This window comes from Protomyctophum bolini (genome assembly GCF_963924005.1).
Source record: "Protomyctophum bolini genome assembly, chromosome: 2".
NCBI classification, from domain to species: domain Eukaryota; kingdom Metazoa; phylum Chordata; class Actinopteri; order Myctophiformes; family Myctophidae; genus Protomyctophum; species Protomyctophum bolini.
The window spans coordinates 44169154-44188906 of NC_137863.1; the positions used below are offsets into that span (position 1 = coordinate 44169154).

At 43.4% G+C, this 19753-nt stretch overlaps 1 protein-coding gene across 1 annotated transcript; it reads right to left on the reverse strand.

Moving 5' to 3' along the window:
- Positions 1 to 137: 137 nt before the first annotated feature.
- ncoa5 (nuclear receptor coactivator 5) lies at positions 138 to 18192 on the reverse strand. Its single transcript, XM_080785793.1, has 12 exons — positions 18119 to 18192; positions 16749 to 16816; positions 15593 to 15867; positions 15179 to 15286; positions 12149 to 12212; positions 10331 to 10741; positions 8048 to 8166; positions 6982 to 7117; positions 6599 to 6798; positions 5991 to 6195; positions 3321 to 3409; positions 138 to 1846 (listed from the first exon to the last, which is right to left on the reverse strand). Exons 3-12 carry the CDS (start codon positions 15759 to 15761, stop codon positions 1113 to 1115), a joined length of 2235 nt encoding a protein of 744 aa, XP_080641919.1. The 5' UTR covers positions 15762 to 15867; positions 16749 to 16816; positions 18119 to 18192; the 3' UTR covers positions 138 to 1112.
- Positions 18193 to 19753: the final 1561 nt, after the last annotated feature.

The following is a 19753-nucleotide window of genomic DNA, read 5'->3' on the forward strand; positions in this document are numbered from 1 at the left end:
TCGTACGGCATACTATAGCACGCCGTTTTTCATCATTTTTGGGCCTTCAAATGCTTCCATCTATGGCTTCTGGCGATTACCCGTTCCATTTTAAAAGATTTGTCAGCACAAAATGCAATAAACCAATACCATTTCATTACAGTTAATTGTGTTGAGTCTTTAATTCCATCTTGTTGCAACAAAACAAAAAAAAACATTCCCTGCAAAAAGATCTAAGTTATTATATGACAATGTGTTCATCACAGGGCGTATACTGTACATGTTTTGAAACTAACATAACTACGATCATTATATAGGAAGAAAAAAACAAAACAACTGATGGGCCTGCAGCAATCAAATAAATGTCAACACATGCGACAACTCAAAGGGAAAAAAAAAGATCCTGGTTACAATTGCAATCAGAGCAACGAGGAGTTCAAGCATCTGTGTACAATACCAAGAATAATAAAAATAGAAAAAGATTCCTCATTAAAAGCATTTACAAATGCGAAAACAAAAATGTCTACTTTTCATCCAGTCACATTAACTTGTGATTTAAACCGAACAGAAGTTTGTTCTCCTTTTCATTATCAAGTTGGTGTAGGGGCTGCACAATAATGGCTATAGAATGACAATTCACTTATTTTGCTTAACACTGCAATCAGTTAATAAATCACGGTTAGCACAATCATCGCTAAAATTAAATTTGTTTAACAATGACGGTTATTATTCAATACTCACCATAAGTGGAAAAATGTTCACGTTTCATTTTGGTAACTATTCAGGTTCATTAACCCATTCAATTCGGGAATGCATCTGTCATTTTAGATTTGATACTACATACTAGATATATCATAGCAAGTAGCAACGTTAGGATATAAGGCATCTTTAGAATCAGCCTCAGGTCTAAATGGGTTAAAACGTAACGCGGGCCAAGTACAGACCCCTGTGGACCCCCCCCCCCCCCCCCAGTGAATACAGTTCAAGTGATTAAACCGTGTGTGTAACGTCATGGAGGTGAGGGGACAGGTACAACTGCTGACCAAAAAACGAGACTTAATAATTGCAAACCGTGCAGCCCTTACTGGGGATGAGAGGAAAAGAATGGGGGGGGGGGGCTAAACGGAACTATTTTAGTAATGCCGCGCGTACATGGACATGGGGGGAGCCTGCTGCTGGCCCATGCTCGGGGGCATGCCCCCCGGTCCGGGCCTCGGAGGTGGCTGCTGCTGCTGCTGCTGCTGCTGGGAGCTGGCAGAATTCACCAGGTGGTTCAGAGAGGGTCCGCTCTGAATCAGAGTGTCCAGAGCCTTCTGGACACTCGGATTGTCAAAGTTGATGCCCGAGGCCGCGCCGCCGGGGGGCCGGCTCTGGGCGCTCCCCTGCAGCGTCGCCCCAGGCATGCGGCCCACCGGCAGCATGCCGTAGCCCGGGGGCACGCCCAGCTGGGGAGGAGGCCCGCTCAGAGGAGGCATGAGGGAAGGACGGACCCCGCCCATCATCATCTGCTGCTGCGGGCTCTGGGATGACATGTTGATGAGGCCCGACGGGAGGGGGTTGTTGTTGTGGCTCATGGCCTGCTGCGGAGGCTGCGCCATGGAGCTCATATACGCCTGGGACTGGGACGCCATGGAGGCCGCCGCCGCGCCGACTCCGACGACTCCTCCTCCTCCTGCCGACGCCGCCGACGATGGCGGCGTCGCGCCGCTGTTGAACAGGCTGAGGATCTTGGCCTGCAGCTCCGCCTGGTGGCTGGGGTTGGGAGGGGCACTGGACGCGGCCGCCAGGTGACCGGACTGGGCGGGCAGAGCAGTGTTGGTCGGAGGCGGGACTGCTTGGGCTGGGGGCGGGGCATCGCGGTGAGCAGCTGAGGTGGGAGAGATTGAACAGTCATTAGGATTGCTTTTCATGCAAATTGTAATTTTATATCACGCCTTTATCCAAGGCGCTTTACATAGATTGTGCATTACATTCACCCATTCATAAACAGATGGCAGCGGAAACCGTGCCAAGGCACCAACCAGCACATCGGGAGCAATTCGGGGGTTCAGTGTCTTGCTCAAGGACACTTTAACAGTAACTCTGGGGGAGCCCGGGTTCGAACTGGCAACCTTGCGGTTCCCATCCAGACATTTCAATTTATGGAGATGATCTTAGTGCACTTTGTTGCTATAATTATTTTCAAATATAGAACACCGGAAAGAAAACTAACGTAAAAGTATCGGATCGGCCCTTATTTGGTCATATCGGTATTGACACATATGCCAGTCTAACCACAGATCCGACACAGGCGTAAGGGGTTGACACTATAGAGCGCCGCAGTCCCCGCCCCCTTTCAGAAAGCGAGTGGCCCAGGAAGTGAAAGCCCCATGCATTCTGCCATCGCCACTTTTAATATAATTTATTTAAAGACGGTTACGCCGCGGACAAAGCCAATTCGGATCGTGACGAATCATGACAATGAACACAATATTTTGGGCCGATCAAATAATTTATAAGACGAAAAATAAAACAAATAGTGTTGTCTCCTGACTTTCTTTTCTTCTTTCTAATGATTTGATCGTCCCAAAATATTGTGTTCATTGTCATGATTCGTCACAATCCGAATTGGCTTTGTCCGCGGCGTAACCGTCTTTAAATAAATTATATTAAAAGTGCCGATGGCAGAATGCATGGGGCTTTCACTTCCTGGGCCACTCGCTTTTCTGAAAGGGGGCGGGGACTGCGGCGCTCTATAGCAGGTAAATTAAATGTTGGGGCATGTGGAGTTTGCTTTGGAGTTGCCCAAACTGCAAGTGCACATTCTTTTTTGTATTACAGACATTATTCTCTGGTATCCGTATCGGCCAACACAGAAATTGTGATCCACCCCCTGCTCGAGTCAAAATAAAAACCAACGAAGAAGAAGGGGGGGAAGAGTCCCGCCTTGTTGTCTGTGCCAGCCAATGGCCTGCAGCTGGGCCCAAACGGATCTAGAAAGATGGCGATTTACAATTCAAGGAATGACAGGCTTCATTTTACGTCAATATCAGACCCGGAGAACGCTTTGTCCATATCTTTTTTTTTTTTTTTTTACAGTATATGGACATAACGCTACCGGCAAATACTTTGTGCAGGCTGCACACCAGCCGTGCATCCCAGGCTTCCCTCCTCATTGATAAACATTAGCATCGCTCTACAAGAGCTGTTACCTGGGGGCTACTAACCCGATAGCAGAGTGGGTTAGGGTACCGCACAACATGGGCTCCAATGCCTGCCAGCGAGGCCCAGCTTGCGCCACCATTTGTTGCATGTCACTTCTTTAGTCTTCATTTCCCCAAAAATATAGGAAGCATGCTCACCTGTATGAGGGTCCGTTGCTCGTACCAAGCGCTCCCTCTTGTCCTTTAGGTACACAATCATACTGTCCAGTTCCTCTGGAGTCACAAATCTAAAAATGGGGCAACATATGGAAATTCATTTTTAGCCACCTTAAATCATCAACTGCTTGGTATGCAATTACTACTACTGTATTGGGCTGCACGATTTTGCAAAAAAAAAAAAAAAAAAAACGATTATTTTCTCTGAAACCTCAATTTCGGTTTCGATTATTTTTCAGTAAAATAAATACATTGTCTCAAAATATGTTTTTTCTTTTTTAAATGCAAACAAATGTGAATTTTCCTATTGGAATAAACTTTAGTGCAAAACTTAAAAGGATCCCTGGCTACAAGACAAATATGCCTTAAAACATTACACTTGCCCTCTATGAATAAAAACATAAATATTTTTATATATTAATAGATAATCTTTCAATCAATAGGGACTGCTCCCATCGCAGGTTGATATGTCCATGTGTGGTCCAGCCCTATGGAATGCATATGCTAATAAAAACAACTTAATACTTCCTAAGAATAATATGAGCATCAAAGCAATATTTATTTAAATACTTTTTATTAGCATGTGCATGCCATGCATTCCCTGGGGCTGGACCACACATGGACTGGGCATATGTCATATGACATCCTCAACTTGCGACAGGAGCAGTTCCTATTGAGTGAAAGATGAACAGTGTACACTACCCAACTTTATTTTATGAAAGAAATACAAATATTGAAGGTGTTTTTATTTTTAGTATAGTGTTTTAAGGCATATTTGTCTGGCCATGGATCCTTTTAAACAAAGAAAGATAAATCCCCTTTGGGATTAAAGTGAAAACGTTTACAAAATGTCCAAATTAATTCTTAAAAAAAATAGCCAATTTAATGTTTAGGTGCCCACTCTTCCTGCACCCTTTTGCAATGTGAAATGCCACTGAATCTGTAGGCCTAAACATTTTTCATTTTGATTCTGTCTCGTCATATTATGGGCCATGTGAAAAGTAATGATGCCACATCTTCAACTTGCGACAGCTGATGCTTGCTTGTACCGTCAAGGCAAAAGTTTCTGAACGTCTCATCCTCCATTTTTACGCGTGCTGAAAATAGCCGATCTACTAGCTCACAGCGTGTTGCCGAGGCAACACGTCGTGAGCTTGCAGATCAGCTATTTTTAGCACGCTGATGCAACAGGTCGTACGGCGAAACATAAGACAGGCTTTCCCTTTGTTTTTAGCCGAGACGACGTACAGAGTCAGACACACATGGCTATTGGCTCCTCGATGCAAAAGAAACAGTAGTGTACACTACCCAACTTTACGATAAGGGACAGTAGGTCGGGACACGGTATTGATATTAAAGCTTCATGTTCTGCAGACTCGCCGATTAGCTCTGATCCATAGCCCTAATGCTAGGGTAGAATTAGCATCAGGGCTATGGACCAGAGCCACTCTCGCCGCTATGCCTGTCCATTCTCCAGGCGTGCTGCCGTCTCCCACAGTACTCTCCCACAGGGACCGACCCTCCACTATGTCGGAACTAAAAACCTGTCCCCGTAAAAATTCTGTGCCTGTGAGAGAAGGCAACACGAGCGTCCCAACCTGCTCCAGCAGCCTGAAAACATACACAAGCAAAAGCGTGTGTGCATCCACAACTTTTACAACGCCGAGTAGTTTGCTCCACATCTGAAACGGAGAAGCAGAGTCATTTCAAGACGACAGACATTGTCTAGCCTATTTTAGCAACTAAATCCTCTTTCCTATCGCTCCCCGTGGCAGACATGCCAACGCTGCTTTTCTCTCTGCGCGGCAGAGGGAGGAGGAAGTAACTACGGTAGCCTTGCAGCCTGCAGGCGAGTGCGAGAGAGATTTACCGTAAATGCCCTAGTTAAAAGGTAAAAACGATTTTCGATTATCTTTTTTTTAAATCGTCCAAATCCAAAAATCGCGATTTCGATTAAAATTTTATTAATCGTGCAGCCCTATACTGTATGTATGTGGTATTTCCGCATTTAGTCGAGGGGCCACAGGCCCAAAAGCTCAAGGAATAGAGTTTAACTCATTTTGGTGTTGGCATTATGCTATGCTTTAGCTATTGAAAAATAGCAGATCTACAAGCTCATGGCGGGCTACGAGCTTGTAGGTCTGCCATTTTTGAAAAATCGAAGAACGACTGACATAGAAACATAGCTTTTTTCAGAAAAATGTCATTTTCAAACAGACATTTTTAGAAGTTTTAATGGGTTAACCTGTGATGTCATGCCGTACTTTTTATTTGTGTTTTTTTCTATTAATTTGGTCATTAGTGTGCACGCCCCACTTACCATCAACAGTGCTAGCACTAGCACTAAGTTCCTGAGGGTGCATATCTCTGATGAACTAGTGGTCCACTAACAACCTCAGTCCACTAACACCCTAGTTTGACATGTCACATATATGTCGTCTATGGTGTGGTATACAAATGTTTTTTCGCAATGTTTCCGGCAGAGCAGACCTCTCATTATGTGGACCTTAATGACCAAATGAATAGAAAAAACAAATAAAGAAAGGTATGGCATGACATAGCAGGTCCTCTCAAATATTGGGGTGACTGGCTCCCCCTGCTAATTTTATTTCAAACTGTCCAGTAATGTGCAACATTAAACATAACACTTACCTGTTCTCAGTCAACAACGTGATGGTGGTCAGCTGGGAGATCGGGTGGCTCTCTCGGTCGGGCTCTCTTACTAACACGTCATCGGCCATCTTGGCAGCCTTCCTGGCGATCTCGTCGCGTTCCTTGTCCCGGTGTTCCACTTTATAGGCGTCGTAGTTGTGGGCAACTAGGACCATGGCATCCTGCATGGGCATGTTTCTATGCTCTGAGGGGTAGAGGAGAAAATATGGTTGTGTGTGTCCGTCACACACAAATTAGCCTGGAACTCACCTATGCTTTTTATGGCATAGGCAGCTCCCGGCAGGATCCGCCGGGAGAATATATGCGCAGCTGCGCGACATGAGACTAATTACTTTGAGCGACAGAGAGAGAGAGGAGCGTGTGTGTACATGTGTGCGTGTGTATGTCAATTTTACAAAGGTGCAGACAATCAGAAATCAGCAGAGAGTGAGCAATGTTTGCGCTACTCTATGCCGAATTGAAGTGGACTCAGACCCAGACTTTTTTTTTCTCCCTGGAAATAAAAACGTCTGGGTTTCCGAGGCTACACACAAATAGAACCTGGATGATTCTGCAAACACATGGTAAAAAAAGACCTATCAAATTACCTTGAGGTGTGCCGAACAAGATGTTGACCGTACAGGAGCGGTGGACCTGGTGCTGCTGGGTGATGATGATGGCGAAGGGGGTGCGGGCGCGGCCGACGTCCTCCAGGGCCTGCGTCAATGACACCTCCGTGTTGAGGAAGATCAGGTCCACCACCATGCCCAGATCGCGGACCTTCCGCCCGACCGTCTCAGCATACTCCCTACAGTTGGTTTGAGGGCAACACAAAACACACAGACGCAAGACGTACGAGCGGTATGAAATTAAAACCTTCCATGTAAACGGTACTAGTTAAAATATTTGAGCCTCGGTAACAAAACGTCGACGTTATAGAGACGTGGTGGGCGGTCAACGGGGGACACGCGAATGCAGAGAGTGGACTTACTTCTGTACTTTGTTGACGACGATGACGGAGCAGTCGACGGGTCGTGCCGTGTCATAGCGCCGCTGGAGTTCTTCGTAGTACTGCCGGTACAACTCGTTGCGTCGCCGCTCCTCCGGCCGCACACGATCCTCCACAGCTGGGGGGGGGGGGGGATGAACAAGTTTTAATTGATTATCCGTCTTTTACTTTAAAGGAGAATTCCATGCTAGAATGCTTTCTTACCTTTCTTTGTAGTTGTTACGTCCCCACAAAGAGGTCCAGGTGTTTTTTTGTGCAAAAACTCCTTATTGTCTATTTTCCCTACCATAAGCCCTCAATGAATTGCATTGCATGGGAATTGAATGGGGCTATGGGGTGTTATGCTAGTTCGCTTATTTCCATCGAAAGAAGTAGTAAAGTGTGCCGCTTGGGATATTATTTACATTATGAAGAGAGGATATATACAAAGAAATTATAATTTTGAGCGATGGAAATAAGCGAATTAGCACAACACCCCATAGCCCCATTCAATTCAATGCAATTCATTTAGGGCTTATGGTAGGGGAAATAGCCAATAAGGAGCTTTTGCACAAAATAACATCTGGACCTCTTTGGTGGGGACGTAACAACTACAAAGAAAGGTAAGAAAGCCTTTTAGTATGGAATTCTCCTTTAATTCCGTTAATAACAGGGTTGTCAGTGCAGAGTGACATTCTCAGTGATAAAATGGGGCAGAGACGTTCAGAAACCTAATCCAACAACAATTGTCTATTTAATGTCAGACCATTTAACCACTTATGCCCTTTATACTTCACTTTGATGAAGAGTGGAAATACCAGATCTACAAGCTCACAACTCATTGCAATGAGTTGTGTGAGCTTGCCTGGTAGATCTGCCATCGTCAGAATTCTCTTGACATTTTTGGCCAAATTAGGGACACCTGGGTTAATTGCGAACGCAGTGATTGCGAACGCAGTGAGCACTTACTATGAGACCTAGCAGATCATGTCTGTCTGTCTGTGTGTGTGTCTCTGTAAAATCTGAAATTCTGAATCCTAGTGGCAAATAAGAAACGCAAAACACATACGCTCAGCTTCACGTCGGCCATTCCAGGGATCTCTGTAAGGTTCTCTGAAGGGATCATCCTTCTTCCGGTAGTAGTCGTCTGCACCGCCTGCGCCACGGTAGTATCGATCATACGGCTCTCTGTAGCACAGAGCAGAAAACAAACACATTGAGGAAATGACACTGTACAAACAATATCAGGACACTTTGGGGAGCACCTTCAGTTTTAACTAATTTGTCATACTAGAGGAAAGAAACAGCTTTTTGTAGTCAGTATCCATCATTAGGCCATCCCTCAGGGGTGGAGTGCGCTTGGAAGCGAAGTCAAATCCCTGTTCTTTGGATTAATGATTCAATTAATTTATGAGCCTTCACACCTGCCAAACGAAGTGCACTTTCCGACAATACTCGGCAGGATTAGTTTTTAAAGGAGAATTCCATGCTAGAATGCTTTCTTACCTTTCTTTGTAGTTGTTACGTCCCCACCAAAGAGGTCCAGGTGTTTTTTTGTGCAAAAATTCCCATTCAATGCAATGCAATTCATTGAGGGCTTATGGTAGGGAAAATAGCCAATAAGGAGCTTTTGCACAAAATAACACCTGGACCTCTTTGGTGGGGACGTAACAACTACAAAGAAAGGTAAGAAAGCCTTTTAGTATGGAATTCTCCTTTAACATCCTGGTGTGAAGACGACCTTAGTGTCAAAGTGTCCTTGAGCAAGACTCTGACTGCTGCAGATATGCAGGTTGGTACGTTGCATGGTTAACTCCTCCGTGTATGAACATGTGTTAATGGGTAAATGTAAGGCACAATCTGAATCCATGTAAAGCACTTTCGATAAAAGCGCTATATAAATGCACCATTTACCACCATAGGACAAGTTCAATATATTTGCAATATGTTGTGCAGTCATGGGACTCAACACTTATTAACACTAACATTAACATTAACACTTATACGGCAACATTAACATAGCAACCTTCCCCATGTTTCTTTACTGGTCCGATCCAAAAGAGTGCAGTTTGCCGGCCAATGCTACATAGCTGACAATGAGGTTATATCTTCCCTTCTTCTCTGGAGTCCTGCCTCAAAGCAGACCAGAGGTAGAAAGCTGTCGTGATGTCCCTGATGCAATCGCTAAGGACACATGCTTCAGTAGGCAGGAACTGGGGGTGGCAATGAAGGACCGGGAAGTCTGGCGTAGCATTGTGGAATCCATGATCTCGACCGCGGTCGAAAAATGATGATGAACACTTATGGTGCTGACGAATCTTTCTGAATAAAAAGGTACTAGGAGTGCCAAGCAGATGAGCATACTTCGCTAGCAGACGGTAAGTCTGATCTCTCTTTAGAGAGACTGTTAATATTGTAACCGAGATGCATGATGGAGTCAGACATTAGAACTGAACATCGGCGTTTATGATCAATACGGTATTTTCTCTGGCCGTAAACAAGTTAGTAATGGGTGCTGCGCACGCACCCACCCACACAGGTCCGGAGGAGCTGAGCAAACGGCCTTTTCCAAAAGATGGATTTCAGCGCCCCCGCGGGTTTCATTTGATAAGACCATTTCTCTCCACGCACGACCTTGAAATAGTCATCCACGCACTCATTTCATCCCGGTTAGATTACTGTAATGCCCTCTACACTGGGATCAGTCAGTCATCCCTGTCCCGTCTACAACTTGTCCAAAATGCAGCAGCCAGACTCCTGACCGGCACCAGAAGGAGAGACCACATCACCCCCTGTCCTGGCCTCTCTCCACTGGCTGCCGGTAAAGTTCAGAATTCAGTTCAAAACCCTCCTGTTTGTTTACAAAGCCCTCAATGGGCTGGCCCCCTCCTACATCACTGACCTCCTATGCTCTACCAGGACCCTCAGGTCAGCAGACAGGGGTCTCTTAGGGGTTCCGCACACAAATAAGAGGCTCAGGGGGCGACGGCGCCTTTGCCGTCTCAGCCCCCACTCAGTGGAACAGAATTCCCCTCGCGGTTAGGTCTGCGCCCTCCGTTGAGTCTTTTAAATCACAACTTAAAACATTTTTATATTCACCAGCTTTTCCACCACCGACATGATCCTGCACCTTTCCTTTTAGACTATTCTGTCCTATTTTTCTGTTGTTTTATTATTGACGTCTTCTACACTGTATTATATTGTATTGTATTGTATTGTATTTGTGAAGCACTTTGGTACAATGAGAGTTGTTTTTAAATGTGCTATATAAATAAATTTGATTTGATTTGAGACGTGCGTGGACGTCCCGGGCATCATAAGTGTTAACTTCCAGAATGAATCTCACGGTCACCTGAATGCAGGGTCCCTGGGATCAGCTCGGGGATCAGCTCGTGCATCACCTCTCGGATCTCCTCGCGGATCTCCCCGCGGATCACCGCGTGGATCTCCGCGTGGATCTCCGCGTGGATCTCCGCGTGGATCTCCTCTGATCTCCTTGTCCCTGCTCCCGGAGCCACGGTAGCGCTCGTCGTGGTCACGGTGGTGCCCACTAGCCCTAGGTTCCCGACTCGGTTCCCGGCTTGATTCTCGACCCGGCGGCTCTCGACCCGGCGGCTCTCGACCCGGCTCTCGACCCGGCTCTCGACCTGGCTCTCGACCTGGCTCTCCTCGACCTGGCTCTCTCCCGTCACGACCACCGTCCCGGGACTCACGTGGATACACCGGGGAGCGGGAACGAGGCCGGCCGTCGCCATAGGGACCCCTGAGAGAAGCCAAAGACAAAATACATTTGGAACCGTAGAATAATAGGACATTTCCAGAATATTTATTCCAATACCACCAGAGAGAAAAAAACATACGTGGAAACTAGATGACCTTTATCCCAAAGAAACTATTTCGAAGCCATGTTTGAAAATTCCAAATATGATCAATATAAATGTTTTTTTTTTTATTGTGAAAATATGGTGAAATATTATCTCCATGACCATATTTGAGTGCAACAGAGAGCAAACCCTCACCGTACCGCAATTCCCGACGTGGGAATGGCGTGGCTGTAGCTTGAGACAACTCCATCCCAGCAAAAGTAGTTCCAGTGACGTCATTGAAATTAAGAAAATGGTCCGTGATCCATGTGCAAGACAATTACGAACACTCTAGTGATTCATTGACCAAGCAGGCACATCACAGTTCGACCCGTGTTTCATGAACAAAGGATTTTTACACAATGATTTAGCAAATCTGAAAAAGACTTCATAGAAAACCACAATCCTGTAACATATATATTGTTGATGTGATTGAATTCTGCTGGTGAAAACTTTGTTTCAATCTAAAGAGAAACATTGTCAATATGCATTGCATTTTAATATTTATGGATGGCGCTTGACTGACATTTTTGAAGATATTTTTTTCCTTCTAAAGCCCAACACACACCGTCTGTGAAGCGGGTGCACAGCGACGCGGCACAGGTGTTGAACAGCGGCGTATCGGAGCGTCAGGCGAGGCGTGAACGCGCGTCGGACGCCGCCGGTGTGGGACAGGTTCATTGAAAATAACGGAGGTCGGCTGTTTTGACGCGCGGCGTTCGCAGACGGTGTGTGTTGGGCTTAAGCGAACAACTTACTAACCGTGCTCTGAAGCTGACCATTTTTCATCTTGAATTCTACTTGTGTAGATCTTATAAAATCTGTTAAAATACATGATTTACCAAGGAGATGTCTACAGGAGAATGATCAGAATGTGTTTTAGGCACAATCTGAAGCATGTGTGACTACGCAGTAAAAGGCTCCATTAAGATATAAAGCTAACCCATTCCACTATTTTAAAATCGCAACGTCGAGGTGCACAACAAAGTTTTTTTAAGTGGCCGTGGCACGAGACGAAATCACGCAAAGGACGCAAGACACAAGTGAAGAAAAAGCTGTGAGACAACATCTTTGAGACAGACACTTGGCATTGCATTCCATTTGTTTCTATGATTTATTTCAAACAACCTAGATATATGAAATAAAAGCGAAATACGTCGCAAACCGCCATTCCCGCACAAATCGCGCAAAATGTATTGCAGTTTTTCCCGCGAAAATTGCTTGAGAATCCCTGGTGGATTTTGTTTTTACCGGAACCATCTGGAGAGCGCTGGTAGTTTCTTCACACCCATTTGCCATTACTTTACCTTCGAGGAGGGCTCGGCCTTGATAGAGGTTTAGTCGTTCGTCGCTCCACTGCCATATTTACATCTGAAAATAAACCAGTCCAAACGTTCAACATAACAGTGATATATGGAACCGTACGCTTTTCACGTAGGATGGAACCGACCGGCGTGAACACTTCCATGGTCCCAAAATGAAATTAGGGCTTCAGAACTCCCCGAGCATGAAAAAACCAAAAGATGTAAATGTGTCGAGTAGTCACATTTGCAGGGCGTGGGTTGAAAATAAAATGTAAATTAAATGCAGAATTAGAGAGCCGTTCGCCATAAAATTGTATTGTCGTACAAGTTTGAATGGCCGATAAGCGATTATAGAACCTTCGAAAGAGAAATTATACATTTGAATCTCAGGGTCCCACTGTCAAACCCCTTTGAAATGAAATGTTTCTCTCTCTTTTGTTTGTTCCCTTTTAGTAATGTTTATAGGTGCTCTTTTTGTAATGTTGCTTGTTTTTTTGTATGGGGACAAAGGATTGAAAATTGGAATTTAGCATTCTTGCTAAATCCGGGTAATTACAATGGATTGTATGTGTGGTGTTCGATGTGTGCCGTCACTCCCAAATAAACGTATAAATGAATAGAAAGGTTATGGAAAGGAACACCGTTAAATCTTGTTTGTTTTCTTCATATATATATAATCTGGATGTGGTGTGGTGGTGGTAAACTCTTTATACATGTGAAATAAAAGCTCGGCAGATGCATCAGCACATTTAATATTAAGCTTGGAAGACGTATCAACACGTTTGATATTAAAGCTTGGCAGATGACGTATCAACACATTGGTATTATTGCTGAATTTTTCCTTTGTTTCCATTTCATCAATATTGGAGAAAAAAAATTGGCTTGAAGAACAATGTCTGTCAAATCCAGTTTGTAAATGTTTGGGTTCAATTATTTGAGGATCAAATGAACAAAGGCATGTTCATACTACGATCCAGGAAAACCTTTACAGACAAATTAATTAAATAGTTTTCACAAACTCTGTAGCATGTTGTTTTTTTGGTTGGTTCTATGGGCCTCATTTATCAACATGATTCCCCCCCCCCCCCCCCCATTTATCGTTCCAGCGTAACTTTGGACTTTTAACGTACGCACGGGAGCTATCTGCACCTGTATTTCTGTCATAGACAAGTGGAGCAGCAATGTCTGACCAACTGATCTAAACAACTCCAAAAATGTACTAATAATAAAATACATACTAATAATATATATATGTAGTAAAGGCATATCATGAAACAACGATGTACACAACCAGACAAAGTTTCAGGGACACTCGAGGGGGAAATTATGTTTTACTACGCAGCCACCACTCTGTGGCATGCCCTTTATCAGCACTGAAATCCCTACATTTTCTTGCAAGATTTTAAGAATGAGCTTAAATCATGGCTCCGTCTTCAGACCAACTGGTCATAGTTTGATCCCGACCCCGGATACCCCCCCCCCTCCCCTGCTCTGGATTCTTCTCTTAGGGTCCTTCGTGTATAGCTCCCAGCCTTATATAAAGGAATATCTGTTTCATGGTTGTTTGTTTGTACAGTGTGTTTTGTGTTTAGGTTTTAGGTGGACCACAATGGAAACAAGCTTTAGCTTTTTTGTGTATAGTCCATGTTGGCAGTTTCTAAATTGATGTCATTTTTTAACTGCCAATAAAGTATTCCAATTAAAAACACAAAACAATATTTACAATGTTACAATGTTACTGTGCTTTACATGAGCGCATACATGCGAGAGGATTTTGGGAGCAGCGAGCACTGCCTGTGCTGGAATGTTTTCATGACATGGAGTCATTGGACTTGGAGACTGCAGGAGAAAGTCTCCAAACTTGGGTACTATAACAGACAGTAGAAGCCAATGTCTTTTCTGGAGTTATGTGCAAAATAGCAGCTCGGGGTGCCACGCAGATATGGCAGCTTTTACTCTGAAAGCCCCCCGCCCCCCCTTTTCTGTTCCCGTACAAAAACCGAGAGAAATAGGTTTCTTGCTTACCTCGCTACGATTACGATAAAGTTAAAGTATAAATTTGAAGTCAGAAATGAAGAGCTTAGTATATACATCTGGTCAAAACCACAGAGAGCTCCCTAGATTAGGAGATACGAGCTACTAGCCTGTCTTTCTGAGCGGTAAACAGGGAAGTGAACGAATAGCAAGGACCCCAAAAGTAATATTTCTCTTGTTTGTTATCAATGAAAATGCGCTAGGACATGTGTACACATCCTCGCAATGCATCGGTTGGATTAGCTAGGAAGGCTCCACACGTCCTACGGTCTAAATGGGTTAAAGATAAACCCCACGAGACACTCAAATGCCTAAGTGCTGAGCCACAGTGCAAGTGGGGACCGCATCGGGAGATCGGAGATAGGCAACGCAACCAGCCCACCACACATATAACTTACACATATAATCAGTCTACTGATCTACTCAGTCACTCCATTAAAGGTTCATATAATTGACAGCCCCAGCTATCGGTCATAAACATGGTGTCCATGACCGGTGACAGGACGAGATGCATTCAGTACTCCTTTATTTTGGCGAAACAGCAGCGTGCGACATGCGGCTGCGTGTCAGGGCTGTGCGACATGCGGCTGTGTGTCAGGGCTGTGCGGCATGCGCTTTCCATTACATAACTCTGCTTTCCCATACATCGTTTGGTCGTATTCCGGCTATAAAAATCGAGGTGTTTCGAGAATATTTAAGTGTGTTTTAATTGAATGACGCTCAGTTGCAGCTGTGACATTTATCAAAGCTCCAACCTAAATTTACGCCAGGATCAGCTGATCACTTGATAAATTCCACGTTGACGTGGGCGTACACCAAAAACAAAGCTCGAAATGAAGGCAGATATTTTGAATATACAGTCCATTGATAAATGAGGCCCTATATTTGTCTGAATGTAGTTGATTTGTTTTCCCTACCTTCTATAAGTCACCCGCCACAACTAGCGCATCTTCTTTATCTGGGAACAGGGCAGTCACATCTACTGTACATAAGTCTTACCTATTTTATAACCTTTAAATATTCGACCCTTTTGGTGCAGCTTTGCAGCTTCGGCTTCCTCAGTGTTTTCAAATTGCACAAATCCAAACCCACGGAACATGGACACGCCTGGAAAAGGGAGCATTCCAGGAGGAGCACACATTTATACATCCCAAGGAACATTGATTTAATTAATACAACTCAAGAGTGCAAAACAATTGGTAGTATAAGTTATCAATACAACACATGGCGCAACTTAAGTTTCCGAAAACGCATGCCTTTTAATACGCTTTTTCTTCATGTGTGCAGTATGTTCATGTTTTTTGGTTTAACAACTAGGATGTAAAATAGTATATATAAATTTAATTTTCATAAATGTTAGAATTACAATGAACAACATATTCCTCCTTTGAGGATATTTTGAAGATTACTGACCGACTACTTTTCCGTATGTTGAGAACAGCTCTTCCAAATCCTTCTTTTCCATGTCCGAGGTGGGTAAATTCCCGACAAAAATCCTCCTTTCCAAATCTCGCGGGTCATTGCTGCTGCAGGATCGTTGGTAACTCCCAGCTGAAGGGCTGCGGCTTCTCCTGCGAGACATGACTTGATCCCGACGCTGAACTGGCTTCTTTGTATGTCTTATGCGCTTGAAAATGTTCTCTTTTTTTTGCTCTTTAGCGTGCACCTTTAAATTGTCGTCCGCGATTCTGAAAAGTCCCAGTGAGGTAACAGAAAACAGAAATTCCATGGATGGACAATCATTTTTCAGGAGAAGCAGAAGTAACAGATGGTCAGATGTGTCACTAAGAATGAGACAACAGACAAGTTAAAGAGTTGTAAATTGCAAAATGCTCTAAATTCAACATTTGATGCGTTATGAAGAAATGCGTCACACAAATGTATCCATAAGAGAGAGGGGTGATATTTGAGGGTTTGAGATTCCTTTAGTTGTTCATGGGAAATACGTTCTTTCATATCAGGAAATAGTTGCACAAACAGAAAAGCCCACAATGGGTGCTGAAATGGTTTTAATTCCAACTGGGCGCCTTTGCCGTCATGGCATTTTAGACAAAAGTATGTCTTCCAAGGTAAAATGCCATCTAAGAATGAGGTTGGAGCATCTGCATCTCTTGGTTTGCAGATCCCTTCATGAAAATTGTAGTCAATTAGGATTCACATGGAATAAATTGTCTGCACGCAGGTCCTCCAAAATGAAATGTGGTTCAAAATTGAAATGCAAGCTACAGCGATCGATCGATTAAATACGGCTGCTGAAGTGTAGAAATGTTTACTCGAAAATCGCACCGCGAAGTTAACGAAAACGTGGATTAACGTTGAACCCTGCATATGGGAAAATTATATTTCCACAGTGATCTTTGACAACGCCAGACATTCACTTCAGGTTTCAAAACCAAAGCACAGCAAACTTGTGCCATTTAGAGGCCAAAGCAATTATTTATTTTTATTTCATTGTTTGCCGTTTTTTTCATGCACGTTTCTACAGCAACTTGTTTACAATAACTCTAGCCACGTTAAGCCATTTATCCCCACTATGTCATGCTGTCCAGGCAGCAACCTTGTTTCATACCTTCTCTTGAGCTTTTGTCTGGGTAAGGTATCCTCATAATACTGGATCCAAGGTCCGAAGTCTCAGATCTATAAACAAAAGAGTTGGAGGATACAATTGTGAATCAATCTAAAGTCTTTAGACACATTCATTAAAGATCTGGGGAGACCCCCGTTACTGAATAAAAAAAACATATCACTTATAGCAGTGGTTCCCAAACTTTTTCATGCCAAGGACCCCCAAATTGGCACTCATTAGCACGGACCCCCATTTGAAAATACATTAGCAGTGATTCTCAACCCGTTTAATTTCAAGGAGCCCCAGTTTGGACATCCTACGGACACACATTTAATGGCATTTATATCTCTGGGACCCCAATTTATATTGTAAAATCAATGTTATTCTAACTCTGGGAGTGTACAAAAGGAACCAAATGGACCGTACACTCTCAGAGTTACAGAGTAGATGTTCCAAACTATCATTTAGCTGGGTACCCCCTGGAACTCCCTCAAGGACCCCTGGGGGTCCCCTGACCCCACTGACTTACAGCTACTTTAGTTACAAAGGCATACAATTTTAAAGCATATGAACATGTATTAAATCATTCTTATACCCCTTTTTCCATTTTTTTATGAAACTTAACCAAAGCTTACCTGCAAACTATGGTCTGTCAAATGAAAATAATATTAATATATGCCTTAAATTTAAAGAACATGACTAAATTACATTCGAGTTTAAATATCCATATCGGTACATTTTCTAATCACACACCAACTTTTGTAGTATAGTATTTACATTTTAAGACCTTCTTGTTATATTGATTATACTGGTAGTGTAAAATGAATGTGAAGTGTTATCCTCAATATACCGGCATTTATTTGTGTCTATTTAATTTACCGGTTGTATTAAAACAATAATAATCATAATGCAAGCGGGGTCTACACGATTATTATTATTATTATTATTAGGGAGGTGGTAGAAGGGAGGTATTAAAGCCAACAACGTGAGTTGTATTAAACTTCACATCGGCCAAGCGCGCCATTGTTGCAAAATGTGTTACCGTAACGTACGAGGGGTGACTTGCATTGAACCTTACTTAATTAACCACACTTTCTGATGCGTAGCCGAGTTTATTAAAGAAAAGGACTCCACGTATCTATCCCCTGATCCATCCTCATGCAACGTAATTCTTCGTGGGGATTATGAATGGATAAAATGGAGCCACCCGGACACATTAGCTAGCTTGCTAGCTAGCCGTTTAGCTGGTTTACGTCTGGTTGACGACCTAATGAACGGGTTGGTTTAGCCAGCGGACTAACGTTCACTATACGAATTAACCTCCTTTATTGGACTCCAATAATAAGCTTATTTTAATACTCTATTTTGATTACCTCCAAATGTTGTTTTGGTGTCTCGCCACGGAGACGGAGTTGTTCACTTCACCCGTAACCTCGTCGCTAGTCGTAGCGTAGTTGCTACCACTGTTGCCAGCTTTAGGGCAGAAACAAGCAAGCGAGCCCTTGAAAATATATAATAGCGGGCCCGGGACCTTAAAGTCTATGCCCGGGACACGGCTAGCGTAGCTTGTCGCGGGATCTAAAGTTTGTTTGTTTAGAAAGGACGGCCATTGAAAACGCAAATGGTGGAATGTTATTTTGGCTTTCACACATTAGCAGCTCAAAGTCGCTTATGATAAGCAGACATGGCAACACTGGCGGTTGGGCTGTCGCCAACCTCTCATTCTGCTGCTGCATTATTAGTTAGAGCGGCTACCTGCCGCCACCCAGTGGTGTATTGCAAGTTAACAGATTCAAGATTCAAAAGTTTGTTTTATTATTATAACATCCGATTTCGATTATACAAGAATACAATTATTGGGTTCCAGCTCCTCTCAACATTGCAGCAACACAAAATAGAAGAGCCATAGAATAAAAATAAAAGATGTAATATAAAATATAATCCAAATGCACAATGTTAGGTGCTGTGTGCAGGGTCCTGACTACTTCCTCTAAATATTAGGTGTGTATATACAGCAACTTTAAAAAGAAAAATCGAATATTGTGTAAAAGTAAAATTTCTATTGTAATATAATTCTATATAATATAATTCAGGATATAAGTAAATAGCGCTCAACCTTGCTTCTTTCCTGCCATCAGTGCTGTGATCTTATTTCACTATAGGCTATGTGCAATGAATATATTAAAGTTTCACTTTCTGAATTATATTGCAGAAGAAAATTTACTTTTACACAATATTCAACATTTTTTGAGGAGCTATAAGCACACACGGGGGGTGGGGGTGTAAGGTGCTGCATGTGTAGTTCCAGTCATTCCAGTCTTAATAAATATGTGGTCTGCAGGTGCTCAGGTATGCATTTATACCTGCAAGCTTGGTTCAGGGAGGACGACACCCCTGCCATGCAAAGTCCTGGGCACTTTGGATTTAAACATGTCCTGTGTATGTTGAACTTATGTGGTTGTTGTGTGTGTATACACAGCTGCCTGCCTGAGTGAGAGTGCCAGACAGACGGGCAACAGGGTGAAAGTGCCCCACTGTTCATAAGCCTTTTGGAAGAGTCTGTTGGGCTGAACAGGTTAATAATGCTATTGGTAGTTTACGACGAGTTCAGGAAAACATAACATCCACCTTGTTCTATAGGTCCACAAAGCAAAGAAGTCCCCAGGACTATATATTTTTTAATCCTTTTTAGCCCAAGTGTTTTACTGTACCTTCGTTTACATATTTGACAAAGGAATCGATCAATCAAAAACCTCACGGCCTGGTGGAATTAAGAGAATGATGTGAAGGGAACAGTAGTGATGCTAACATTTTACAAGTCTATAAGTAAACCATGGAATTTGTGCACTTACGCTCAGGATAAGAGGCTGCTAAATGCCTAAACTGTAAACATTGTACACTTAAAGGATTACACTGCATCAATATGTTTTGTATTTTGATAATCTACTGTATGCCCAACATGCAGCCTTGATACACACATTGATGATAAAGGCCACATACACAATACA